General features: G+C 42.3%; 1 protein-coding gene and 1 non-coding gene across 7 annotated transcripts in view; both read right to left on the bottom strand.

Annotated features, from left to right (window-relative positions):
* Positions 1–491: 491 nt before the first annotated feature.
* ABCA1 (ATP binding cassette subfamily A member 1) overlaps positions 492–12,209 on the bottom strand; it is a 119,018-nt gene continuing 107,300 nt past the window's right edge. For all 6 annotated transcript variants that reach the window (XM_045195077.2, XM_045195076.2, XM_053922100.1 and 3 more), the window contains 10 exons: positions 11,822–11,951; positions 11,438–11,558; positions 10,907–10,969; positions 9,991–10,097; positions 7,732–7,873; positions 7,220–7,354; positions 6,120–6,223; positions 5,461–5,553; positions 4,544–4,787; positions 492–3,935 (listed from right to left, as the gene is read on the bottom strand). In XM_045195077.2, coding sequence (XP_045051012.2) covers positions 3,795–3,935; positions 4,544–4,787; positions 5,461–5,553; positions 6,120–6,223; positions 7,220–7,354; positions 7,732–7,873; positions 9,991–10,097; positions 10,907–10,969; positions 11,438–11,558; positions 11,822–11,951 — 1,280 coding nt within the window. In that variant the 3' untranslated portion in view covers positions 492–3,794. The remainder of the gene's footprint in view (positions 3,936–4,543; positions 4,788–5,460; positions 5,554–6,119; positions 6,224–7,219; positions 7,355–7,731; positions 7,874–9,990; positions 10,098–10,906; positions 10,970–11,437; positions 11,559–11,821; positions 11,952–12,209) is intronic.
* Positions 10,238–10,427, bottom strand: LOC112304647 (U2 spliceosomal RNA). Its single transcript, XR_008425816.1, has one exon. It is a non-coding gene; the product is annotated as a U2 spliceosomal RNA (small nuclear RNA).

Below are 12,209 nucleotides of genomic sequence, written 5' to 3'. Positions count from 1 at the left end.
AAAGGGAAGGCGTCTCTGATGTTAGTATCACTTCTCTGCCCACACTCTGCTCCTTCCCCCACGTGCGCACCCTTCCACCACACCCAGCACCTGGCCATACACTTGCCACCCCGTGACCTTGTATTTTTGGTTGAAAAATCAAAAGAGCACTAAAGGCTGCGTTTGTAGCTTCCTTACTACCAAATGAAGAAATGAGGTTTTTATTAAATAGTCTTAGCTACAGAGGATTTTCAGAAATCTCCACAGCTTCATCATCTTTAAGCAGAGTAAGTTTAACTAAAAACGGTTTAAACTTACTTAATCTCAGTTACTCTCTTAACTGAATCATGAAAGTGCACAATGCCCTGTTAAAAATTTCCACGTAATCCCTTCAGTTCTCTTTTGTGATGGACAGGGCATTTAGCCTTTGCAAAAATTTCTACCTTTGAGCCAAACTGCTTTAACAGCAGGTGGAGCTACAAATGCACACACACACACAGTGCATACAGACCAACAGAACTATCACAGCTTTATTTCGAGACTCATGACAACACAGAAATGTGCCTTTAATACTTCATATAAAGTTACAGACAAACGCAATTTTTTTTTCTTTTTTTCCCTTTTAATGAAAATGATTTAACTTAGAAATCTATTGTGAAACTTTTGTCTAGTTTTGCAATTCTCAGATATTCCAGTGCAAAAATAGATCCCATTACAGACCACATAAAGTGCTTGGAATGAAGGGCCAATGACAAAGAAAAAGCACAAAAACATAGCTTCATCCTCGGGTATAAGAAGAAAGAATACTTAACCCTTATGTAAATATAAACACTCTATAAAAGGGATGCAACAATTTTAATGAGAATTAGAACAATATTATTATAGTACTATATTATTACTAGTAAATAGTAACAAGGGTACAAATTAATTATCTCAGTATCAAAGTGGTTCAATATTTTATGACACATGGCTCTTTGGGAAAAACAATTCCTGATATATACAACCACAAGAGGAAAACACAGACAAATCCCTTTAGTCAATAGTTACTCTACAGTGAATGAATGATGTGCAACATTTAATAGTCACAATGCATTGCTTTCAGTACAGATACTGAAATACAGTAGTTTGAGGTTTGGTTTAAACAAACAAACAATGAACTGTGCCAGGCATTTAGGTATAGAAGGCTTTGTTATTGTTTTCTTTTGTATGTTTCATATTCACAGCTGTTACTAAGGTTTCCAAGATGTCCAAAAGCAGCAAAAGCCGAAATCTTCGAACACTTGGGAATGTCTGAAACTCACATAGTTACATTTCCACAGGGAATATACAGAAATTTTACTTGAGTATAGAGTTGGTAAAAATTTCCACTATACTTATGTTTACACAGGAGAATTTTAAAGATTACTATTTAAATAGTCTAAAAGGTAACTATTAATGAAGTTGATGTGTAATTGTAGATTGTTTCTAGCTTCAGAAGAGATCGTTTTAAATCTCTATTCAAACATTGTATATTTTTCAAAATAGTTCACAGTGTCTTTTGAAATTTTTTAAAATATGGCCTTGATGTCAGAAATTAAAGGATCTGCTCATGGACTTGATATAGTAGAAAATCCAAACATGATTCCAATAAAATGGGAAAATAACAAGTTTAATTTTGAAAAATATTGAACAAGGAGAAACTATTCTATGAATTTTATATCATTTTAGATAGCATAAAATAAAAATGATCTCATCAGAATCTCTAGTTTTGGGAACTATGCCTTCATTACTTGCTTATGATTTTAGAAAAACAATTTTGGCATTAATTTCGAAAAGTCATTTTCTTTTCCAGTCAATGAGTTATGTAATAACATTCTGTAAATTTTTTAAAAACTGAAAATTTAAAGTAGATCTGAAATCTTACATCCTCAGAGTTAATAAACTTTAGAAACCAAGTAATGAAAGATTACTTGAACTTCACCAAATAGTGGTTCACTCATATGTTTGCTGTCTCAAGGCAGGTACCATTAAGCATTAGTAAAATAATATTTTTAAAGTGTTCACCTACTAAAAATATAAAACTGGGTTGGGAAAACCTGAAATATACTTCATGTGAGGGCATTTGTTACTTTATTTCCTTTCATGATAGGTTAGTGATTTTAGAGATGAAAAATTTGGGATTGTGTGAATGCAGTATCAAGACCTTCAAAGACAATTATTTGAAGTTACTAAAGCCATAAGCACAAATTGTCTTGCTCAACAACTTTTAAAACTAGCTGTCTTCTCTGTAAAAATATTCATTGTTTAAGTCCTGTGACCCTTAGGACATTTAAACACTCTTGACTTTTGCATTGCTGCTATTTTCAAGAAGTGGGCGGTCCAATTCTCTTTCATTTGGACCCCACAACCACAGCTGAACACCCTGTATTGGTAAACCAGGTAGCTAAACAACATGGCACAGGAAGTCTGAGTCTTAGTTCCTCCCCACCCCATCTATCCACCCACACTCATTCAGCCATAACACAGACTCAAGAGATAAACTTGATTAATGAACTGAGATTAAGAGTATTGGAAATGATCTTAAAGGAACTTAAATATAATGTCATGACAGCTTGAGCATCGCACTGTTTTCTAGTCACAAGGCACGAGTCAGACGGTCCATCTGCGCACTTACATGAGAAAATACAGCTGGCAGGGCCATGCGGCCATACTCCCCTCTGCCACAGGCTTCCATAGAGAGGCCGTTCTAAGGTTTCAGAAGTCACTGACAGAACTTAAAATTCTAAACAGTAAAAGTACAAAGATTTTTGCCAAAATACAACTCCATCTTTTCGGATGCTAGATTAATTCAAAAAGCCAGAAATACTACTACACTGTGTCAGATGAGAGCCTGAGACGCCGTGTACCGTGCTGGCAGACAATCAGGACAAGTGAACACGACAGACACAGGCCTGCCCAGGTGTGAACACACCATCTCTCTAATCCCACACCCTGGCCACAGCAGCTTGCAGCCCCAACAACTTGGCTGCTGGTTCTTTGTTGCTTACCAGGACGTAAGTGCATTTAAAGAGTCCCAGAAAGATGACCCTGGAGCCCATGGCTCTAAGCGACGGACAATGTAACGGGGAAACCAAGTCTCACTTGTCCACAGCCATCTGCAATTTGCATGTTACCACCACCAGAGCAGCTCAGTGACAAGGGAATCAAAGCAGGACTTTGCCCCCACACATGGCACCATTTTGTCACCTGATATTTGATGATGTCGATAGAGTCTGAGTAGCACTCTTCCACCAAAGAGTGCTTGACACACCAGGGTGCTTCGGCCTTTCTGAGCACAACTTGGCACTAGTAATTCTGGTGCACTCATTACCATCAACGGAGGTGTCACCAGGAACCAGTCTCCTGGCGTGGCACAGCTTACTGAGTGACGATGTGCATGCATGCCTTTTGATTTGGGTAAATGATCACTGGCCACAATTACTTGATGAATTACTGTTGCAACCCCAGTGAGAATGCAAAGGAAAAAAAAAGTATGATTTCAAACCCAAATGTCCACTGGGTTCCATACTAGAGTTTTACATAGGCATAAGGTAATAAACTAAATTCAAGTCTTTTTTCACTCGAGAGCCATAAGACATTGGCTACAAAGGCACTGCCCCTGTCGTGGAATTTTGTTTTCATTGCATTGAATTGCATTGCATTGAATAGTATCAGTACAGTATCCAGTTTACTTCTTCCCACAGAAACTTCCAGCTCTTTCCTCTGGGACTCTTCACCTGGTGCAAAGGAAGGGCAAGTTCCTCCTTTCTTTTAGCCATGCTGTGTGACCAGATTGTTCACACGTAACTTTCTTTCACTTTCTCGTCCTTCAGGAAAGATGTGAGAACTGCGACATCCACTACTGTCTGGTTTTTGTGTAATGACAGGTCCTTTAAGTGGTCATCGTCACTTTGGTCCTTGGCAAAGTTTACAAATACCTGTCAAAAGAGAAAGAACAATGGACCTTGATAAAGACCCCCACAATTTTCTCTTTCTTACTTTAGTTGTGTTTCCCTATGTGGACATGAGGTCAGGTAGGAAAATACAAGGTTGCATAGATTATCTAGACAATTGTGTGAGAGAGGGGAGTACTTGAAGAAAGCATTAACCATTTAAAAATTAAAAACCGTCTATACTTACTCCCAAATCACCAACTGCTCAATCCTCTATTTACTTTGGCTTATATAGGTTTGATTAAAGGGAAGAGGGAGGAACACTAACATTTATTGACTACCTACTAACTGCCAAGATCTGTTTGCTGTTACTGAAATGGGCTAAGGCACCTGGCAAAATGGCCCATGGTAGGTATTCAATAAATGGTAGTTATTAAGATGATTATTACAGTCTCGTTTCATAATAAACCTATAAAGTAGACAGCATCATCTCCCTCTTCAGATTCAGAGACAGTTAGTAAAACACACAGCTAGTAGAAGATGGGGATTCAACTCCGGTAGTCTACCCTGCTCTGGGGCCCATGATGGCGTGAGGAAGGGAGCAGGACTCCTCACCCTGTAACATAAATCTGTTTTTGACATTCAAAGCTTACTTGGTCAAGTGTTGTCTGAGAAACAGAGTAGTCCTCTATGTGGAGTCGCTTTTTGCTCTGGGAAAGGACGCTGAATATCCGGGCCAGGGAAGACAGGGAGGACGGGAGCTGGTACTGCAGCATGTTCCGGTGCTTCTCCTTGAGGACGCTTCCGGGGAAGGCGAGTCCGAAGAACTCCTGGACGGGCTTCAGGTCAGGGTTGGACCCTGCTATTCGCACAACTATTGTATAACCGTCTCCAAACCTGAAAGCAGGAAAATGAAGTCCCAATGGAAGATCCTCAGGATGCTTCTCAAAAGAGTAAGAGAGGTCCCTGGTCCCTGATAGCCCCAGAATTAAGTACCAGAGAGAAGGAACCCGTTCTCATTGACTGAACACCTGCTCTAGGAGAGGCACCATGCTGAGGGCCTCAGGCACATGATTTCATTGAATCTGCACCGCACCTGAACCTGCAAAGCCTGGCAGGTGTTACAGAGAATCCAAAACCTGGGGACTTGGTCACCTGCCCAAGGAACAGAGCTCATAAGGGGCAGGGCCAGGGTGTGGGCCCGTCTGCGGATGACTCTGAAGCCTGCGCTCTAACCATCCTCACAGGTACCAATTTTTCCATTTCATCTCCATAGCAAAGCTGAAGGTACATATTCCTTAGGAAACAGCCCCTCAGAGAGGTTAAGTGATTTGCCTAAGGGCACACAACCAGTCAGTGATTTGCCTAAGGGCACACAACCAGTCAAAGGTAAAGACAGAATTGGAATGCAGCTCTGTTTGACCTCCAAGCCGTCATTCTTACCACTATGCCATTTTGTTCTGTTTATTTCCCTTTAGTTTAGAGCCACCGTTTACACACACACACAAAAAGAAAGAAAGAAATACAGCTTTCTCAGTTGGTGCTATCCCAAGGAAATGATCTCTGTTACCTATTTTTCAGATGTTGGACGCTACCAAGACACCTGAACTTCCCGTTGACCATAATTGCCATCCTAGTGCAAAGAGCTTCGCATTCTTCCATACTGTGAGAAAACAGAATGAGATTTAAGCTTTAGAGAGATGCTCCTATATCCTTTAGATCATTACCACAACATCCGACATTTCAAAGACACGTTCCCAGCTTCCTAAGGTATAACTGCATCCTCTTACAAACACTGTTCACTGCAGTGCTGTTTACAATTGGGACAAAGCTGGAAGCAATCCAAGTGTCTACAAAAAGTAGAATTAAATAAATCTGGAGCATATCCAGATGGACTACTATCAGCCATAAGAAATGACTGACTTGGGATAATGTTCACGGTATACTGTTAAATGAAAAAGGGCAGTATTATTAGACTAAGCTTGCATTTTTGTTTAAAAATCACACAGACTACACACACTTGTGTACTTAGATCTGCATAAGAAAACAGCAGACATATTATCACCCAATGATAGTAATAGTTATCTACAGGTGATGCAATTCAGACGATTATGATTGTATAAAAACTAAAAGTACAAAAAGGCAAAGAGAAAAACAATGATCATATGTAATGATTGGAAATTTTAAAATCACACCCTGAAGCAGCCCAGCCAGGTCTTTACTACGGACCTGTGAGATGTAAGCACTACTGATCTGCCCTCCTTGACCACACTTAGGGCACAATTCCACAGGAATCGCCGGGCTTTGGGATCCATGCCGGTGGTCGGCTCGTCCTGTAATTAGAAGAAAATAAGTCCTATTATTTGCTGGGCGGGGGGCGGGGGGGGGGGGAACCATCAAACACAGATTTGGTTTCAGATGCAGAAGCATCTCTGCAATAGCCTGAATTTTAACTCAACCATCGTAGTTATTTATTGATGGTTGAGTTAACCAGATACCCAGACCTTAAATACCAGAACCAGTTCACTTTCATAAATGTCTCACTGAAGCATGAAACTCAACTTATACTTTTATGAAATTAAATTTCCCCAAATAAACAGAAATGGAAGGGAAAAGAAGCCATTTCGTTCCAATCATCTTTTCAAGACTGATAAGTATATACTAAAAATTCTTTTTGTCTGAAATCTCTACAGAGGTCAGTATAAGGTTTTGGTAGAATGCTGTCTCCTTTTCTTCTTCCAGCTCACTCTTCTTCCAGCTTAGCCTGTTTCATTGTACTTGCTAGTCTTAAATGCCAGGCCCAAATGGCCTGGCTAACTTTAAAGCCTCAACCAAAGCTTCTTCCTGTAGTAACTTCAGTGCTTGTCTCCACAGAAGGAAAGGGGTCAAAGGCCACCATCCCATCTACTCTTCCGTTTTCCTATCAGCACATGAGGACTATGGCCCAGGGGCTACTTTGGGGATCTTGAAGCTGTGTCCACACTCTCCACATTCAGGGATGAACACAGAGACAGTAAAAAAGAATGTCTCAGAGAAAAGGCAAACCACACACCCAGCCTCGGCACGCTTCCATGCCAGAGAAACGAGGTCCCAGGAGCATCTCCCTTTCGGAGCCTCAGAGGGCATGGCAGAGCCACCCCGGGGTGTATCAGGGAGAGGCCAAGGGGGCTTCCCTCTGGCTCTCTGAGGCTGCTGGGCTGTTCCTGGTCAGAGGAGGGGAGCTTGTCACGGGCCAGCCAGTCATGCCTCATCCCTGGGCATACAGCAGTTTAGAAAAGCGCTGTGTTCCCTTCAGGCCAGAACAGTTTTCCATTTACAGACACACTCACCAGAAACACCACAGGAGGCTCGCCGATCAAAGCCATGGCTGTCGACAGCTTGCGCTTGTTACCTCCACTGTAGTTGCCAGCGTATTTTTCGCCGTACTTCACAAGGCCCAGTTTCCGAATTGCCCACTCACCGACCTAGCGCAGTGAAAAGCAACTTGACGTTCATCTGGCTTGGTAACTTTATCGTGCTTTCCTACACTTACATAGGAAACTTATTTCGCTGAGTAAGACCAAATGCTGTCATCATGGTCTGGCAAGTGCCACAGAGCCAAACGCAGGGAGAATGGCACTTCCTCTCTGCCCTTCAGCATGTGCCTGCCCACAGCTCCCCACACCAGCACTATCTCCATGGAGTCCCACCCTGAAAGTGGGGGCAAGAAGCCAGCATTTCATGCTGGTGCATCCATGAAGAAACAGAGCCTGGAGCTGACGGTCATGTGAAAGTCAAAGCCAGAAGGTATACTGTCAGGATGCCACATGAGGCAGGCTAGCTTGCTGGTGCCCACGGTTACCTTGCCCACTTCTTTCTCGGGGACTCCTCTCAAGAGGGCAAAGAACTCCACGTGCTCTCTGCCGGTCATCAGCTCTGTGATGGCATCGAACTGAGGGCAATAGCCCATGTTTTGATGAACTTCGTGGATGTTTGATAAGATACTGCAAAGAAAAACAAAACTGCTCAGGTTTTGGGCATTTGGAGATACTCTGATCAGACAATCTTGCCTGATGTTCCTATAAAGTATGTTTGTGACAAAAAATACCAGTGAGCAAACTTGCTGCAGACACAGCCTTTCTGCCCCTGGATGCCAGCCCCTCCTGGCAATCAGGGTCCCTGCCCCTATCCTGTCCAGTCTTTGCATCTGGTTCCCCCAACAATTCAATCTGTAGGCTCAGTCCCATTTTAGAATTCCTGAGTCCACCCCAAGCACAGCAGTATCTTTACCAATAATCCCAGTCATACAATTCTGGGGCTGTACCACAAACTTCTACCCCAGACTTGATGCTGGTCCAGTCATATGCACCAAGTGCCCGCTTGCTCCAAAGTCTCCTTCCTGGCCGTCCAGATCCAGAGCAGGCCCAGCAACTCTGGGTGTGACTTCCCTCTGCACACTGCTGCCCACACACTGACTCAGCCACAGCACGTTCAGCCACCACCCCTGGTCCTGCTAAATATCCAACCAAGGCACCATCCTGGTCTTTAAGGTGACAGGAAAAAAATATACCTACAAACACAATTTTACATACATCGGTGGGGTGGCTTTGGGGCACGAAAGCCAATCTCAGGTTAAGAGCCCCTGATGTGGGAGAAGCTCGAGGTCCACATCCAGTCTGAGGGCTGCACTTCAGCCACAACTGATGGGCAGCCCTGAGTTTGGCCTTTCAGCAGTATTCGTACCTCTCTGCATATCTGATTAGTACTCCCAGATCCACCCTTTTCCAGAATTATGGTTGAGGTGCCCATGGACATGGCCTGGCTTTCACAGCTATACCCCCGAAGCCAGCTCTTACAGCCTTTGTTTGGGCCACTTATTGGCCTTCATGGGTACATGCCCCAGGAGCCTGGGGCCAGGAACAAGCCTGGGGAAGCAGGTGTGCGGCCTTAGGCTTGCTATTCTAGACTTCTGTTCTCTTAAACCTCCTTTACACTGCTCCTGAGAAAAGTGCTTAGACACACAGGAGGAGATCCATAAGCACATTAAGTTCCTTATTCTCTTCAATTTTATTGGTTAGTACCCACCCCCATCCTGTCCATTGTTCAAACTGTGAGTCATCAGCCATTAGTGGCTTGGGAAATAAATTTATTGGGTCACAACCAGTATTTTTAAACAACATGGGGTACAGAGTAGAATAAGAAATGTCAGAGTGCCCTACAAGTAGTAGGAGTAGGTATTGTTTTACAACACTTTATTATATGCTTGTATCTGTCTTTGTATTTACTGGGTTTAGATGTAAAATGTATTTGCTAGTATGGGTCACGGTCGGAAAGGCTCAAAAGCCACCTCCTGGTACCATTGCTTACAGGTCTCTGAAGTGCAGCTGAACCCCTAGTGATCAGATTGCTAGTGACCTGTGCCTTCTCAGATAATAGCCTCATAAACTGACAGAACCTTCAGAAAGGGCAACTTGGCAAGTGCATACCCTCTACCTTGTAGGAATTCTCCCTGAGGAAATAATCATAGATGGGTACAAGGACATACTTTCATAGTAAAGAACAAAAACTGATAAATGTCCAACAACAGGAAATTCATAAAATAAACTGTAGGTATAGGGAACAGGGGAATCTTATGCTGAATATATAATTCTATACCGTAGAATATGGAATCTTTGGGGAAATGATCATAATATATTCATTAACAGATTTTAAAAATAGAGATACTGTATGATTCGATTTTTATAATACACTTATATGTATATATAAAATAAATTGAGGGGGATGGGGATGTTTTAAATGTTTACATGATCGTGGTGATGGTTGTAAAACTCCAAAAACTTACTAAAAATCATAAATTTTACCCTCACACGATTGTACAGTATGTGAATTATACCCGAATGAAGCTGTTACAAACCAGAGCGAGACTGAAAGGAAATGTAAGTAGTGGTTATCTCTAGGCAGTGTGATCATGGACAATTCTGGTTTTCCTCTTTACACTTTACCGTGTTTCACCATTTTTGTAAATTCTATATGGTACTGTGTGATCATTAAAAAGAAAAGCAATTTATTTAAATAAGTAATCAAAGTCTTTGTGACAGAACGCAGACCACCTCTCTCCCACCTGTTTTTGTTAAGGAAAGCGTCTCCTCTGGTCACAGTGGTGTCTCCAGTTAACATCTTGAAAGTCGATGACTTCCCAGCCCCATTAACTCCCAGGAGCCCAAAGCACTGAAAAGGATTAAATTAGTGGTTTAAGCAAATTACAAAAAATCTGAATATAAATGACTATTATGATATAGTTACCTCAGCTTAGTTTTTATATATTTTCTTGGTCTTCAGGAATCACATAGGCATTTGGGGGGCAGAGGGGGGTGTGCACCGTTCCTGGAAGTACTACAATACAGGTCGATGTGTGGAGTGGATGGAACAAGCCCCTATCCCATCTCCTAGCTCCAGAACTCCAGTTAATATATGGTCCTCAGATAGAGGACATACCAGATATTAAACTGGTAAGAAGAGATACTATACTACATCTTAGCCAAAAGGCCAAGAAGCTATCACATGGGCATTTAAACAGATATTTGACAATGAATGGGGTCATTTTAAGTGTGGTTGTACTTTGTAATATTATCGAGTCCTTAAGTGGAGGCCAAAGTTAATGAGTGAAAAATAGTAATGAGGGCCAACCGATCAAATTTCACTGTGTAATCTGGCTAAAGGGCATGAAAGAACACAAACATGAAGGAGAAAAGAGAAACTCGAATTTAAAAAAATCTATTTGAACTTCATCATCTTGAACAGATCACAAAAATCACAGGCTGGGAATGCATATTCTTCTTACACTGCCTGAGATTATCCAAATCATTCTCTTGACATGTGGGGTCACCCACCCCTGTCAATGACTGACTGCTTCCCATGGACACAAATAGAGAAGCCTTTAAAAGCCCCTTTTCCTCCCTTACAAACACTGTTGTTCAGTTGGGTAGAGACGGTCTGAACTAATAGGGACAAATGCAATGGAGGGAAACCACCTTTACCTCGCCGGGGGGAATGCCGACACAAATCCTGTCAACAGCAGGCTTCCTCTTCCTTCTATATATCTGCAACAAACAAAATGCAAAAATGCACAAGCCGCCGTGATTCACAGCTGTCCCGGGCAGCCACAGAGGAGGGAATTATAGTCCAAACACACGGCAAAGTAAGACCAATCGATAAGACTAAGTCACATATTAGATGTGCTCAGAGCCTGGGCCTTGGGTCTGTCTCTGTGGCAGCCGGTTTCTGTCTGACTCTGAAGCTCCACATACATGGGAAATTCTTTTCATTTTAAATCTAGTATCGACCTTTTACAAAACATATTGGTCATTAATGTCTACATCATTTTTCGTTTACTTAATATATAAAGATATTACAGATTTTAAAAGATTACACTGACAAAGCTTGGTGTAGATGCACATTTTGAGAAGCACGCTCCTTTTATTCAGCAAGTCAGCACAACGCTAGTTTCCGACATACAAATCTGAAAACAGTTAAAGACGTGTTGTTACAGCCCGTATCCATTGCCTCACCTTAGTCAACTCCTTGATTTCCAAGATGTCATTGTGCCCTCCACCATCAAGAATTCTCTGTCTTTCCCTCCTGACATCTTCATCCTCATCATTCAGAGGAGGAAGCTTTGCCTTTACAGGTCTTAGGGAGACAAATTTAAGAAAAGTCAACCTTTCAAGCTATTTTTCAAGAGAAAGATCATTTCTAAAGCAGTCCTAGAAAACCTACTCTCCACAGTGCCCAGGACTGGCAGTGCTGGGGCCTGGGGACAACCCCACTAGGAATAGTTTGATTATCTGCTTGGAACTCTATCAGGTTCCCCCACCATGACAAGTCTGTCCATGTGCTTCTCCTCTGTGACCCCCAAGCAGGTGCTGCTCCATGAGTTCTGAGAAAAAGCTCACCTGGGCCTGATGAAGAATCTGTACTGGATCAAAACAGTGATGAGGAAGAACACCACCCCTTCCACGGCCATGGCAAAGAGGTTTCGTCCCACCAGGTCCCAAGAGAGTGGCGAGACGAAGCGATTCTCCCCTGGTAGACACAATGCAGAGGTCCAGTCAGAATGGTAGCACAAACACGATAGCCCTTCCTCAAGTTCAGGTTCAAATGCACCTCTCTTCCTGAAAACACCAATGGTCATCACCCATGAGAAAGAGAAAAAATGTAAGGGAGTGACCACTGTCCAAGTGTGACGCAGGTAAGGTTTTGGGCAAACACACTGTGATTCAGTTTCAATCAGAATTTTGGAGCCAACGTGTATTAGTTCAGTAACGTCATCTCAGATATGTA

This window comes from Desmodus rotundus, chromosome 1 (genome assembly GCF_022682495.2).
Source record: "Desmodus rotundus isolate HL8 chromosome 1, HLdesRot8A.1, whole genome shotgun sequence".
In the NCBI taxonomy this organism is placed as follows: domain Eukaryota; kingdom Metazoa; phylum Chordata; class Mammalia; order Chiroptera; family Phyllostomidae; genus Desmodus; species Desmodus rotundus.
This window is presented reverse-complemented; position numbering and strand designations above follow the sequence as displayed.